Consider the following 15,663-nt stretch of genomic DNA (forward strand, 5'->3'; position numbering starts at 1 on the left):
TGCACTGTCAGAGGGTCAGTACTGAGGGAGTGCCGCACTGTCAGAGGGTCAGTACTGACGGAGTGCCGCACTGTCAGAGGGTCAGTACTGAGGGAGTGCTGCACTGTCAGAGGGTCAGTACTGAGGGAGTGCCGCACTGTCAGAGGGTCGGTACTGAGGGAGTGCTGCACTGTCAGAGGGTCAGTACTGAGGGAGTGCTGCACTGTCAGAGGGTCAGTACTGAGGGAGTGCCGCACTGTCAGAGGATCAGTACTGAGGGAGTGCCGCACTGTCAGAGGGTCAGTACTGAGGGAGTGCCGCACTGTCAGAGGGTCAGTACTGAGGGAGTGCCGCACTGTCAGAGGGACAGTACTGAGGGAGTGCTGCACTGTCAGAGGGTCAGTACTGAGGGAAAGCCGCACTGTCAGAGGGTCAGTACTGAGGAAGAGCTGCACTGTCAGAGGGTCAGTACGGAGGGAGAGCCGCACTGTCAGAGGGTCAGTACTGAGGGAGTGCTGCACTGTCAGCGGGTCAGTACTGAGGGAGTGCTGCACTGACAGAGGGTCAGTACTGAGGGAGTGCCGCACTGTCAGAGGGTCAGTACTGAGGGAGTGCCGCACTGTCAGAGGGTCAGTACTGAGTGAGTGCTGCACTGTCAGAGGGTCTGTACTGAGGGAGTGCCGCACTGTCAGAGGGTCAGTACTGAGGGAGTGCTGCACTGTCAAAGGGTCAGTACTGGGGGAGTGCTGCACTGTCAGATGGTCAGTACTGAGGGAGTGCTGCACTGTCAGAGGGTCAGTGATGACGGAGCGCCGCACTGTCAGAGGGTCAGTGCTGAGGGAATGCCGCACTGTCAGAGGGTCAGTACTGAGGGAGTGCCGCACTGTCAGAGGGTCAGTACTGAGGGTGTGCTGCACTGTTGGAGGGTCAGTACTGAGGGAGTGCCGCACTGTCAGCGGGTCAGTACTGAAGGGAGCGCCGCACTGTCAGAGGGTCAGTACGAGGGAGAGCTGCACTGTCAGAGGGTCAGTACTGAGGGAGTGCTGCACTGTCAGATGGTCAGTACTGATGGAGTACCGCACTGTCAGAGTGTCAGTACTGAGGGAGTGCTGCACTGTCAGAGGGTCAGTACTGAGGGTGTGCTGCACTGTTAGAGGGTCAGTACTGAGGTAGTGCCGCACTGTCAGAGGGTCAGTACTGAGGGAGTGCTGCACTGACAGAGGGTCAGTACTGAGGGAGTGCTGCACTGTCAGAGGGTCAGTACTGAGGGAGTGCCGCACTGTCAGAGGGTCAGTACTGAGGGAGTGCTGCACTGTCAGAGGGTCAGTACTGAGGGAGTGCCGCACTGTCAGAGGGTCAGTACTGAGAGAGTGCTGCACTGTCAGAGGGTCAGTACTGAGGGAGTGCAGCACTGTCAGAGTGTCAGTACTGAGGGAGCGCTGCACTGTCAGAGGGTCAGTACTGAGGGAGTGCTGCACTGTCAGATGGTCAGTCCTGAGGGAGTGCCGCACTGTCAGAGGGTCAGTACCGAGGGAGTGCCGCACTGTCAGAGGGTCAGTAATGAGGGAGTGCCGCACTGTCAGAGGGTCAGTACTGAGGGAGTGCTGCACTGACAGAGGGTGAGTACTGAGGGAGTGCTGCACTGTCAGAGGGTAAGTACTGAGGGAGTGCCGCACTGTCAGAGGGTCAGTACTGAGGGAGTGCTGCACTGTCAGAGGGTCAGTACTGAGGGAGTGCCGCACTGTCAGAGGGTCAGTACTGAGGGAGTGCCGCACTGTCAGAGGGTCAGTGCTGAGGGAGTGCTGCACTGTCAGAGGGTCAGTACTGAGGGAGTGCTGCACTGTCAGAGAGTCAGTACTGAGGGAGTGCTGCACTGTCAGAGGGTCAGTACTGAGGGAGTGCCGCACTGTCAGAGGGTCAGTACTGAGGGAGTGCCGCACTGTCAGACGGTCAGTACTGAGGGAGTGCTGCACTGTCAGAGGGTCAGTAATGAGGGAGTGCCGCACTGTCAGAGGGTCAGTACTGAGGGAGTGCTGCACTGACAGAGGGTGAGTACTGAGGGAGTGCTGCACTGTCAGAGGGTAAGTACTGAGGGAGTGCCGCACTGTCAGAGGGTCAGTACTGAGGGAGTGCCGCACTGTCAGAGGGTCAGTACTGAGGGAGTGCTGCACTGTCAGAGGGTCAGTACTGAGGGAGTGCCGCACTGACAGACGGTCAGTACTGAGGGAGTCCTGCACTGTCAGAGGGTCAGTACTGAGGGAGTGCCGCACTGTCAGAGGGTCAGTACTGAGGGAGTGCCGCACTGTCAGAGGGTCAGTGCTGAGGGAGTGCTGCACTGTCAGAGGGTCAGTACTGAGGGAGTGCTGCACTGTCAGAGAGTCAGTACTGAGGGAGTGCTGCACTGTCAGAGGGTCAGTACTGAGGGAGTGCCGCACTGTCAGAGGGTCAGTACTGAGGGAGTGCCGCACTGTCAGACGGTCAGTACTGAGGGAGTGCTGCACTGTCAGAGGGTCAGTACTGAGGGAGTGCTGCACTGACAGAGGGTCAGTACTGAGGGAGTGCTGCACTGTCAGAGGGTCAGTACTGAGGGAGTGTTGCACTGTCAGAGGGTCAGTACTGAGGGAGTGCCGCACTGTCAGAGGGTCAGTACTGAGGGAGTGTTGCACTGTCAGAGGGTCAGTACTGAGGGAGTGCTGCACTGTCAGAGGGTCAGTACTGAGGGAGTGCTGCACTGTCAGAGGGTCAGTACTGAGGGAGTGCCGCACTGTCAGAGGGTCAGTACTGAGGGAGTGCTGCACTGTCAGAGGGTCAGTACTGAGGGAGTGCCGCACTGTCAGAGGGTCAGTACTGAGGGAGTGCCGCACTGTCAGAGGGTCAGTACTGAGGGAGTGCCGCACTGTCAGAGGGTCAGTACTGAGGGAGTGCTGCACTGTCAGAGGGTCAGTACTGAGGGAGTGATTGCACTGTCAGAGGGTCAGTACTGAGGGAGTGCCGCACTGTCAGAGGGTCAGTACTGAGGGAGTGCTGCACTGTCAGAGGGTCAGTACTGAGGGAGTGCCGCACTGTCGGGAGGGTCAGTACTGAGGGAGTGCCGCACTGTCAGAGGGTCAGTACTGAGGGAGTGCTGCACTGTCAGAGGGTCAGTACTGAGGGAGTGCTGCACTGTCAGAGGGTCAGTACTGAGGGAGTGCTGCACTGTCAGAGGGTCAGTACTGAGGGAGTGCCGCACTGTCAGAGGGTCAGTACTGAGGGAGTGCTGCACTGTCAGAGGGTCAGTACTGAGGGAGCGCTGCACTGTCAGAGGGTCAGTACTGAGGGAGTGCCGCACTGTCAGAGGGTCAGTACTGAGGGAGTGCCGCACTGTGAGAGGGTCAGTACTGAGGGACTGCCGCACTGTTAGAGGGTCAGCACTGAGGGAGTGCCGCACTGTCAGAGGGTCAGTACTGAGGGATTGCAGCACTGTCAGAGGGTCAGTACTGAGGGAGTGCCGCACTGTCAGAGGGTCAGTACTGAGGGAGTGCTGCACTCTCAGAGGGTCAGTACTGAGGGAGTGCTGCACTGTCAGAGGGTCAGTGATGAGGGAGTGCCGCACTGTCAGAGTGTCTGTACTGAGGGAGTGCCGCACTGTCAGAGGTTCAGTACTGAGGGAGTGCCGCACTGTCAGAGGGTCAGTACTGAGGGAGTGCCGCACTGTCAGAGGGTCAGTACTGAGGGAGTGCCGCACTGTCAGAGGGTCAGTACTGAGGGAGTGCTGCACTGTCAGAGGGTCAGTACTGAGGGAGTGCCGCACTGTCAGAGGGTCAGTACTGAGGGAGTGCTGCACTGTCAGAGGGTCAGTACTGAGGGAGTGCCGCACTGTCAGAGGGTCAGTACTGAGGGAGTGCTGCACTGTCAGAGGGTCAGTACTGAGGGAGTGCTGCACTGTCAGAGGGTCAGTACTGAGGGAGTGCCGCACTGTCAGAGGGTCAGTACTGAGGGAGTGCTGCACTGTCAGAGGGTCAGTACTGAGGGAGTGCTGCACTGTCAGAGGGTCAGTGCTGAGGGAGTGCCGCACTGTCAGAGGGTCAGTACTGAGGGAGTGCTGCACTGTCAGAGGGTCAGTACTGAGGGAGTGCTGCACTGTCAGAGGGTCAGTACTGAGGGAGTGCTGCACTGTCAGAGGGTCAGTACTGAGGGAGTGCTGCACTGTCAGAGGGTCAGTACTGAGGGAGTGCTGCACTGTCAGAGGGTCAGTACTGAGGGAGTGCCGCACTGTCAGAGGGTCAGTACTGAGGGAGTGCTGCACTGTCAGAGGGTCAGTGCTGAGGGAGTGCGCACTGTCAGAGGGTCAGTACTGAGGGAGTGCTGCACTGTCAGAGGGTCAGTACTGAGGGAGTGCCGCACTGTCAGAGGGTCAGTACTGAGGGAGTGCTGCACTGTCAGAGGGTCAGTACTGAGGGAGTGCCGCACTGTCAGAGGGTCAGTACTGAGGGAGTGCCTGCACTGTCAGAGGGTCAGTACTGAGGGAGTGCCGCACTGTCAGAGGGTCAGTACTGAGGGAGTGCTGCACTGTCAGAGGGTCAGTACTGAGGGAGTGCCGCACTGTCAGAGGGTCAGTACTGAGGGAGTGCCTGCACTGTCAGAGGGTCAGTACTGAGGGAGTGCTGCACTGTCAGAGGGTCAGTACTGAGGGAGTGCTGCACTGTCAGAGGGTCAGTACTGAGGGAGTGCCGCACTGTCAGAAGGTCAGTACTGAGGGAGTGCTGCACTGTCAGAGGGTCAGTACTGAGGGAGAGCTGCACTGTCAGAGGGTCAGTACTGAGGGAGTGCTGCACTGTCAGAGGGTCAGTACTGAGGGAGTGCCGCACTGTCAGAGGGTCAGTACTGAGGGAGCGCCGCACTGTCAGAGGGTCAGTACTGAGGGAGTGCTGCACTGCCAGAGGGTCAGTACTGAGGGAGTGCTGCACTGTCAGAGGGTCAGTACTGAGGGAGTGCCGCACTGTCAGAGGGTCAGTGCTGAGGGAGTGCCGCACTGTCAGAGGGTCAGTACTGAGAGAGTGCTCCTAAGGTCGGAATTGAACCCGGGTCTCTGGCGCCGTTCTAACCATTTTATTGATGTTATTGACTATTGAAACACTGGGACGATCTTAAGATGGGTGGCAGGTGCTACATAAATGCAAGTCTTCCTTTCCTGCTGGTAGAGTCGGAGGAGGTGGGTTGTAGTGGAGGACAGGAACCCGACCTCAGAGTCACAGCGGGTTTAAGTGAGGAAGTCCGGGGAGTCTCACGCAGCCGAACAAAAAGCTTTGTTAAAACTACATCTGAGCAACATCCATCCCGGCTCCGTCAACAAGGACCGCACAGGGCTGAAGACCCCATCTTGTGCTGTGCCTTGCTGCCCACTGGGAGGCAGCAATGAACTCACTGCTCCTGAATTAGGCATAATGTTCCCACTCCTGATGGATGGAGTCCCGATTGGGTTACACTATAACCAGGCCCAGCGACGATGCCATTCATGGCCGAACAGCGCTGCCAAGTCCTCCCCATTAAACAATGACCATGTGGCACCCATTGAGCGCCTCCCCGCTGAAGATCCTAGAAGGGATGGAGGGGAAGAAATATTGAAGAAAATTGCCCTCACCCTAATGGGGGGTAATTATAATCGGGCTAGATTGCTGTCAGGAGCAAGGCCGCTCTGCTCTCCCTCACCACCATCATCTCTCTGTTGTTGTCAGGTAGGCCATTGCCCTGCCACAGATAGGCCGAAGCCTACTTGAGACATAAAAGACCCAACCTGACGACATCATTGGCACCAGGAAACTCTTCTGTGCTGCAACTCAGGAGAGGTGTTGTGAGTTTGCAGGTTTGTTCTATATTTTATACGTTTGATTTCCCTCAGAGCAATACAGAAATGACACAAGTTCAAATTCTACAACAGGTTTATTTTCAGTTCTTCCAAATATCTTTTCAATTACAAAATGTCTCCATGCCTGTTCGGAGCTTCGGTTTTTCTTTTCCAGAAGCTTCTTTCAGGCTCCACACACAGGCTTAAACAATCAAGCACCCTCCCCCCCCCCCCCCTCCCTGTTCTCCTCTCCGTCCCCAATCGGCTCTCCCTGTCCGGGTAGTGAATTGTTACAGGGTGTAACCCCTGCTCAGTTAGAACCCCCCCACCGGCCTCCCTCCTTAATCGCAGACCCCAGTGGTGAACAGGGTCACAGTGTACCCACTGACCGACCCCAGACCCATCCCAGACAATTTGCTGAGCTTGGAACAGGAGGAGGCCATTCAGCCCCTTTAAGCCTATCCCCCATTGAACAGGACCACGGTTGGGTCTGAATCCCTCCAATGCTGTAAAAAGCTATCAATCCCAATTTAGACATTTTCAATTGAACCCCGCCTTTTTTATTGGGAGTGGGGGGAGAACGTTTGAGATTTTCAAACCTTCAGGCCCGTGGCAAGGAGTTTTAAAAATCAATTCCAGGGCTGTGTGCTTCACCAGCTCAGTCAGAATTCATCCCCATCCTTAATTGCCCCAGAGACGTGTTTCCTGACATCACCCCTCTCTGGCCTGGCTCGGATTTTAAGGTTCTGCCGCCTTGTTCTGGGTTCCTCCCCCGGCCTTCCCAACACTAGCCACCCCTCCCCCAACCAGCCACCCCTCCCCCAACCAGCCACCCTCCCCCAACCAGCCCCCCTCCCCCCAACCATCCACCCCTCCCCAACCAGCCACCCTCCCACCCAGCCCTCCCCCCCCAACCTCCCACCCCCCCTCCCCCAACCAGCCACCCCTCCCCCAACCAGCCACCCCTCCCCCAACCAGCCACCCCTCCCCAACCACCACCCCCTCCCCCAACCAGCCACCCCTCCCCCAACCAGCCACCCCCCCCCCAACCAGCCACCCCTCCCCCCACCAGCACCCTCCCCCAACCAGCCACCCCTCCCCCAACCAGCCACCCCTCCCCCCAGCCACCCTCCCCCAACCAGCCCCCTCCCCCAACCAGCCACCCCTCCCCCAACCAGCCACCTCCCCACCTCCTCCCCAAACCACCACCCCTCCCCCAACCAGCCACCCCTCCCCACCACCATCACCCAACCCTACCCCCAACACCTCCCCCACTCCCCCCCCCAACCCCCCTCCCCCCCACCCCCCCAACCCCACTCCCCCCCCCCCACCCCACCCATCCCCTCCCAACCCCCCATCCCAACCAGCCTCTCCCCTCCCCAACCACCCTCCCCCCTCCCCAACCCCCTCCCCCCTCCCCAAGCACCTCCCCCACTCACCCTCCCCAACCACCCTCCCCCCTCCCCTAACCACCCTCCCCCCTCCCCAACCATCCTCCCCCTCCCCAAGCACCTCCCCCACCCACCCTCCCAAAAACCCTCTATTGGCCCCATTATCTCAACTACAAAGTTCTACTAACAACCCCATGCCTGCCCCAAGCACACTGTCTCCGGGCAGTTTGAGAGCTGAGATTTGGCCCAGGTACAGGGTGCATTGTGGAAGTCGCTTGTCGAGAGGGGGTTACTTTCCCAGCTCACAGTGGAGGAGCTCACTGACACGAGCATTTGCAAGCAGTAACTACAGGGTAGGGTATCTGTCTCCAGGTGCAATGTCGCAGCGATCTTGCCCGCTCCCCTGCAGCCCAGCAGTGCCACACCAGCAGCTTGATCTGCACCCACTGGGCCTGCGCACAGGTCATCCCCGGCGGCCAGGAGCAGCCGACCTTGCTGCCGTCGCAGTCGGTGTGCCTCACCCACCTTGGCCAGAAGACAGCTCCCAGGTCGACCCACCAGGAGGTGAGGGGGCAGGAGGCCACCTCCACCAGCCACTGCTTCCACTGGGCCCTGCCAGCCTCCGTCACGTTGCCCTCTGCCCTGCCTGCTGGCGAGATGCCCACGTCGAGCCGCTGAGCTTCCTGCCACAGCTTCCTCCGGGACCGCACTGCCCCAGCCGCCAGGTCCCGGTTCAACAGCGTCAAGCCCTCGTGGCTCTTGTTTCCACGGCGACTCTTGACCGACATCCAGAAGGGGTCGAAGGAGGAGCCGAGGAGCTTCATCAGCTTCCTGGCGTTGAGATGCTTTAGTCTCGGCGAGTGATGGTAGTGATCTTTGGTCAGCGCCAGGGAGTAGGGCCTAACGGTGTTGGAAGCCTTCATCCTGACCCACGCACTCTCAGCCTGGGAGTCCGGGCGCGGAGCAGGGTGGAGCTTGATTGCTGCCTTGCCCGTCAGGACATCTGATGAGTGACTTTGCCCCCGTGCCGGGGAGCTGGACTTCACGCAATGGTGAAGGATGAAGATGTAACAGGACACGAGGGCCAGGCCAGAGTAAGAGAACTCCCGAGCCATCCGGTGGGTGAGTGTGAATCAGCTTCAGTCACCAGAGGCTTGATTTAAACTCACGCGTTATCACAGCATCCTTGACAATCGGGCAGAGCAAAGTTTTTGCCAAATATTCCAGTCTGCAGGTGATGGGGCTGCAGAGTCAATAGACACAACAGCCAGGCAGCAAAACAGCCACAGAGCAGCCGCGAAGCCATCACCGCCAAGCCCATTTCTTTATAGCTTTTGTAGCTGGGTGGTCCATCATTCCAGCCCCCCCCCCCCCCCCCCCCCCCGCCTCCCCCCTCACCCTCCCCCAACGATGTCTGGCACAATTTCAAGACGTGCAGATGGCACCAAAGCTGGAAGCATTGTGAACTGATGGGGAGGACGGTGATAGACTTCAAGGGAACACAGACAGGCCGCTGGAGACAGAGTATCACAGAATCCTCACGGTGCAGAAGGGGGGCCATTCGGCCCATCGTGTGCGCACCGGCTCTCCAAACGAACATTGTGATTTAGTACCATTCCCCCGCCATAGATGTCACAGATGTTTACAGCATGGAAACAGGCCCTTCGGCCCAGCTTGTCCATGCTGCCCAGTTTCTATCACTAAGCTAGTCCCACATTTGACCCATATCCCTCCATACCCACCCTGCCCATGTAACTGTCTAACTGCTTTTTAAAGGACTAAATTGTACCCACCTCTACCACTGCCTCTGGCAGCTCGTTCCAGACGCTCCCCACCCTCTGTGTGAAGAAATTTCCCCTCTGGTCCCTTTTATATCTCTCCCCTCTCACCTTAAATCTGTCCTCTGGTTCTAGACTCCTCTACCTTTGGAAAAAGATGTTGACTATCTCCCTTATCGATGCTCCCTCATTATTTTATGGACCTCTATAAGATCACCCCTAAGCCTCCTGTGCTCCAGGGAAAAAAGTCCCAGCCTATCCACCCTCTCCCTATAACTCAGACCGTCAAGTCCCGGTAGCATCCTCGTAAATCTCTTCTGCATTCTTTCTAGTTTAACAATATCCTTCCGATAATAGGGTGACCAGAACTGAACACAGTATTCCATGTGTGGGTCTGACCAATGTCTTGTACAACTTCAACAAGACGTCCCAACTCCTGTATTCAATATTCTGACCAATAAAACCCAACATGCTGAATGCCTTCTTCACCACCCTGTCCACCTGCGACTCCACCTTCGAGCAGCTATGAACCTGTACCCCGTACCGTCATTTACCCGTACCCCCTGCACATTGTTTCTATTTAAATAACCATCCAATGCCCTCTTGAATGCTTCGCTTGAACCTGCCTCCCCCACACAAATAGGCAGATGTTAGGATCCTGAATGAGAATCCGACTATTTCAAGTTGTAAAACCATTAGGTTGTGTTACCAGACCACAGGAATGATAACATAGGTACATTCGGCCTATCAGGTACAATTTGATCCATTATTTTATGTTAAAATAAACTTTAATTTAATCACAGAATTAATCACATTCGCAACAAAGAAATATCTTTACACTTAATGTTATGACAGTTCTTAAGTAAAAGAAGAAACTTTAACTTACTTATAAACCTGCCTCTGTATTCTAATTAAGCAAACCGATATATATTAAATCCTACACGTGAATAAAGTTAACAACCAGGGTTTTACTTGTTTTTCTCTGTGCATAATCTTTGCAGAGAGAACCTTTCACGACTAAACTGAAACACCTCTGTTCAGATTAGAGTTCTAGGGCCTACTGACTGTTCAGACAGACCTGGCTCCTCCCATTAACTACATCATCGAAGCATGCGGCATTCTTTTGTCTCTTCTTACAAGATACTCCTTGACTTGCTTAGCCAGGACCAAATTTAATACCCTCTCATAAAGATCTACACCCCAGGAGGTCTTTCAAATGTCAACAATGTTGCAAAGAACAAAGAAAATTACAGCACGGGAACAGGCCCTTCGGCCCTCCAAGCCTGCACCAACCATGCTACCCGTTCCATTAGCTGGCTATCTGTAAACAAGTAAATGGTTCTCAAGATCCGTTAGCAGAACGCTTCATCTGCAAATCGATGATTATCTTACTTTTATGACACCTTAATCACCGCTCTAGCAGTCATATTGTCTATATGTATCCTAACCCAGATTTTAATAACCTTACTGAAAAATATATAAAATATGGCAATTTCTTACCTTATCACACAGTGCATTACAGCGCCATGTGGAAGATTAAAGTCAATGTAACAAAGTGTGAAGTGATTTGTTTTGGTAGGAGAACATGGAGAGATTATATGAAAGGGCTTGATTCAAAAGAAGGTGCAGGAGCAGAAGAACCTGGGGTTAAATTAGTAAAAATCATTGAAGGTGGTAGGACAGGTTGAAAAAGTGGTTATAAAGGCAAATGAGATTCTGATCCATGAAATGAAATGAAATGAAAATCGCTTATTGTGGCAAGTAGGCTTCAATGAAGTTACTGTGAAAAGCCCCTAGTCGCCACATTCCAGCGCCTGTTCGGGTAGGCTGGTATGGGCAATAGAAGGACAAAATTAAGTAAGGTTCCCTCCGTCCCAGTGTTAGCCTTCTCTCCTTTAGAACTGCTGCTATCATGGGAGCAGGAGTGGGCCATTCAGCCCCTCGAGCCTGTCCGGCCGTTCAATGAGGTCATGGCTGATCTGTGACCTAACTCCACAGATCTGCCATTGACCCATATCCCTTAACACCTCTGCTGAACAAAACTCTATGGGCGAGATTCTCCGACCACCCCCCCCCCCCAACCCGGCTGGGTCAGAGAATCCCCGGGAGGGGGCGTGAATCCCGCCCCGACGCCATTGGCAGTGGCACCCCAGGCAATTCTCCAGGCCCCGATGGGCCGAGCGGCCGTCCGTTTTTTGGCCAGTCCCACTGGCATGGGATACACACGGTCCCACACGGCGGGACCTGGCAGGTAAGTCAGCGGGGGCGGTTCTCGGGGGGGCGGGCGGGGGGGGATCTGACCCCGGGGGGGGACCCCACAGTGGTCTGGCCCGCGATCGGGACCCACCAATCTGTGGGCGGGTCTGTGCCGTGGGGGCACTTCTTCCTTCAGTTGTCCGCGCCGGCCCCTGTCGGGATCTGCATGGCCGGCGCGGAGAAGAGAACCCCCCACGCATGCGCCAAAATACGCCGACCGGTCTGCACATGCGCGGGACCACACCGGCACTTTGGCGAATGGGTGAACACGCGCAGTCCCTTCGGCGCCAGTTGGAGCGGCGCCAATCACTCCGCCGTCCACCTGGTCCCTGAAAGTGCGGCGAATTCTGCACTTTCGGGGCCTGTTGACGCCAGAGTGGGTTGGCCGCGGTTCTCCCGCCGACGTGGGGACTTAGTCTCCAGGAGGGAGAATCCCCCTGTGTATCTCAGATTTAAAATTAACAACTGTTCCAGCTCCGACTGCTGTGTGTGGGAGAGAGTTTCAAACCGCTCCCACCCTTTGAGTGAAGAGGTTCTTCCTAAAATCTCCTGAACAGTCTGGCCCTGATGTTTAGACTATGCTCCCTAATTTTAGTATCTCCCACCTGTGGAAATAGTTTATCTACCCTGCCTTTCCCTGTTAGCATCATGAATACTTTGATCAGATCACCCCCTTAACCTTCTAAATTCTAGAGAAAATAGGCCTAGTTTGTATAATCTTTCCTCGTCACTCACACCCTGTATTCCAGGTATAATTTTTGTAAACCTACGTTGCTCTCCCTCTGAGGCTAAAATATCCTTCCTAAGGTGTGGTGCCCAGAACTGCTGACAGTAACTCCAAGTGGGGTCTAACCAGGGTTCCGTACAGCTGCAGCACAAACCCTGGGTCTTTATACTCCAACCCTCGAGATATAAAGGCGAGCATTCCATTAGACATCTTGATTACTTTCTGCACTTGTTCCTGGCTTTTTAAAGATCTATACACCTGAACCCCCAGGTCTCGTTGGACATCCACAGAATTTAGCTTCGTATCGACTAGAAATAATCTGATCGATCCTTTTTTTGGCCCAAAATGGATAACCTCAGACTTGATCATTCACCTCGTCTTTCAGCAGCCCTGTGTCATTGAGGCTGCCACCTACACTGTCTACAATGCAACCCAACATTGTGTCATCTCCTCATAAAAAACAGAGGGCACAGAGTTACTGCGAATTGAGCCAACGTGACATGTGGGACAACTTTCACCGCCCAGCAAAGTGTTGGGTCTGGAATTCGCTGCCTGAGAGGATGAAGGAGGCAGATTCAATCGAAGATTCCAGGAGGGAATTGGATTAATATCCGTGAGAAAGTGCGGGGCTCCGGGGAGATGGCGGGGGAATGGGCGCGAGGTGAATTATTGTTTCTGGAGAGATACACAGAGCTGAATGACCTCATTCTGCGCTGTGAGCTCAGTCATCGGCTGCTACCAATAGCCCCGCGGCGACTCCAGAACAAGAGGAAAACTAGGAGTTGGGAGATGGTTCAGCCGGGGGCCCAGGTAGGAGCTGGAGAAGGGAAAGGGACCTCCAGAAGTGGTGGCCTCTCCGAGACTGTCATCATCAGAGGGGAGAGGAGCAGGTTGGGGGCTGGGGCTATCTACAAGGACCCGACGATTCCCTGACAGGTTGACTCTGTGATGGACTCTCTTCCCTGATGACCCTCGACCTTTTCCATTGCGTATAGTCACCATATGTAACCTGCTTTGTAAAAATGTTATTCAGGGACTTAAGGGGGGACAGATGTGGTAGCGTGGCCCCTTTAAGGGGCAAGGCCTCACGGCTCACATGACCGACCCGGGGCCAATTGCGCAAGGGCACGTGACCCCTGACCAATCGGGGAAAAAGCGTAGGGTCCTGGGATCAGGGTCCCAGGGCAGTGTGGACCCCAGAGAGGAAAGACCTATTATTGTAATAACAATCTTTATTGTCACAAGTAGGCTTACATTAACACTGCAATAAGTTACTGTGAAAAGCCCCTGATGCAATTCACGCGAGACAGAGAGTAGATGTAAACTGTGGCTTTAATCAACTAGAACAGTGCCTGCCTGCGACTGCTCTGCTATGAGGGCCGCCTACAGGGCTGCTGCTCTTATACCTTCCCTCAAGGGGGAGGAGCCAGGGGCGGAGCCCACAAGGGCACCAACATGATACAATCGGTGTAGTACAGTACAGTGGTCCATAGGTGGAGCCCACATGGGCAACAGCGTGATACAGTGTAATACATGGTGAATGGTTAATACAATATGTTCACCACAGCCCCTGGTCGCCACATTCCGGTACCTGTTCGGGTACACAGAGGGAGAATTCAGAATGTCCATAATGACCTAACAGGGGCTTGTGGGAGAAAACCGGAGCACCCGGAGGAAACCCACACAGACACGGGGAGAACGTGCAGACTCCGCACAGACAGTGACCCAAGCCGGGAATCAAACCTGGGACCCTGGAGCTGTGAAGCAACAGTGCTAACCACTGTGCTACCGTGCCGCCCTGTGACTCTGCGCCAGTACGTAGGCTGTGTTTTCCTGGTTGTTGATAATCCTCTTGTTCGTTATACTGAAAGACTCCCAAGTGTTATCTCGAGCCAATGCAGGCAGACAGGTCAAAAAACGTAGTTTCGGAAGTTGGCATCATCGGAATAGATGCAACATAAGCGGAGAAACTGGGAGAATGGGATGGGGTCCTTACAGGAAGCCCGGGGGAGGGGGGTGAGGAGGTGTAGTCGGGGTTACTGTGGGACTCGGTGGTTTGTAATGAATATTGGTGGTCAGCGTATCACGGGAAACGGAGACAGAGAACTCAAGGAAGGGATGGGACGTGTCGGAGATGGACCATGTGAAGGAGAGAGAGGAGTGGCTGGCTGGGACGGAAGTTCCTGGAAATGTTACCCAGGGCCAGAGCAAACACATCTGAGTGGGTCAGAGAGGAATCTATCAGTTATGTTTCCCAGGCCTGGCCTTATCCAGGCTTTGCCTCCTCCAGGAGACTGTATCACCCGGGGTGAATGGGGTGTGTTTATATTGTTAAACAATCTGTGCCGGACAGAGTAAATCGGTGAGTTGCTCTTTATTTCTGTTCTCCGAATGTGTCCGTATCCCTTTAAGAATTCCACAGCGTGGGATTTGGGAATGAGCACCTGTGGACCCGGCTAATAGATCTGGCCAGCAGCCCTCGTTATCAAAGGAGCAAGGCTGACGGAACTTGGCAAAGTCCCCAGATGTCATTTTAATTTCTGGAACATTCCCTGTGCCCCGGAGACCAAAACAACGAAGTTGGTAATCAGAGAGGGGGAGGTAACAGAGCGTGACTGAACCCTCAATACCTACATCTGAGCCCGCTTGCCCAGTTAGCCCCCAAAATACATCACACTCCTCTGACAATTAAATAGAGTCAAACTATTAGTGTATTGATTCTCAGTAAAGCACAAAGGAAGATCTAAAAGGTGCTGCTACAGAGGGGAAGGCAGGCAGGGGGTTTGGGTCTCCCGAACCTGATGTATTATTACTGGGCGGCCAATGTGGAGAACGGTACGGAGCTGGGTCAGAGGGGTTGACTCCCAGTGGGATCAGAATGGAGGAGAGTTTGGGTAGGGGGTCGGGATTGAAGGCGCTAGCGACAGCGCCGCTCCCGACGGCCCCCGGGGAGATACTCAGGGAGTCCGGTAGTAATAGCTTTGTTGAGAATTTAGAGGCAGTTTCGCCAGCACTTTGGGTTGGGGGCAGGGTCAAGGGAAACGCCGATTCGGGGAACCATAGATTTGAGCCAGGGCAGTGGGATGGAAATTTTCAGAGATGGGAGGAGAAAGGAATTTGGACACTAAAAGGTTTGTTTCTTGGGGGTCGTTTTGCAGGATTGAAAGAGCTGGGAACGAAGTATGGGCTGGAGCAGGGGGAAATATTTAGATACATGCAGGTTCGAGACTTTGCCAGAAAGGAGATACCGAGCTTCCCGGAGGAAGCAGCATCCACATTGCTGGAGGAGGTGCTGACGACAAGGGGGCTGGAGAAGGGGGTAGTGTCAGCGGTTTACAGGGCTATTTTGGAGGAGAAGGCACCACTGGAAGGGATCAAGGCAAGGTGGGAGGAAGAGTTGGGAGAGGGTGTGGAGGAGGGGTTCTGGTGTGAGGTACTCCGGAGAGTGAATGCCTCCACCACGTGCGCGAGGCTGTGGCTGATACAGCTGAAGGTGGTATACAGAGCGCACCTCACGAGGGCGAGGATGAGACAATTCTTTGAGGGGGGTAGAAGATGTGTGTGAACGTTGTGGGGGGGGGGGGGTTCTGTCCAAAGCTGGACGATTACTGGAAGGAGGTTTTTAGGATAACCTCTAAAATGGTGCACATGGAACTGGACCCTGGACCCTCGGGAGGCCATATTCGGGGTGTCGGACCAGCCAGGGTT

General features: G+C 54.9%; 1 protein-coding gene across 1 annotated transcript; it reads right to left on the bottom strand.

Moving 5' to 3' along the window:
• Positions 1–7,347: 7,347 nt before the first annotated feature.
• Positions 7,348–8,487, bottom strand: LOC119956325 (noggin-2-like). Its single transcript, XM_038783459.1, has one exon. It carries the CDS (start codon positions 8,307–8,309, stop codon positions 7,512–7,514), a length of 798 nt encoding a protein of 265 aa, XP_038639387.1. The 5' UTR covers positions 8,310–8,487; the 3' UTR covers positions 7,348–7,511.
• Between the last annotated feature and the right edge of the window lie 7,176 nt (positions 8,488–15,663).

This window comes from Scyliorhinus canicula, chromosome 23 (assembly GCF_902713615.1).
Source record: "Scyliorhinus canicula chromosome 23, sScyCan1.1, whole genome shotgun sequence".
NCBI lineage: Eukaryota > Metazoa > Chordata > Chondrichthyes > Carcharhiniformes > Scyliorhinidae > Scyliorhinus > Scyliorhinus canicula.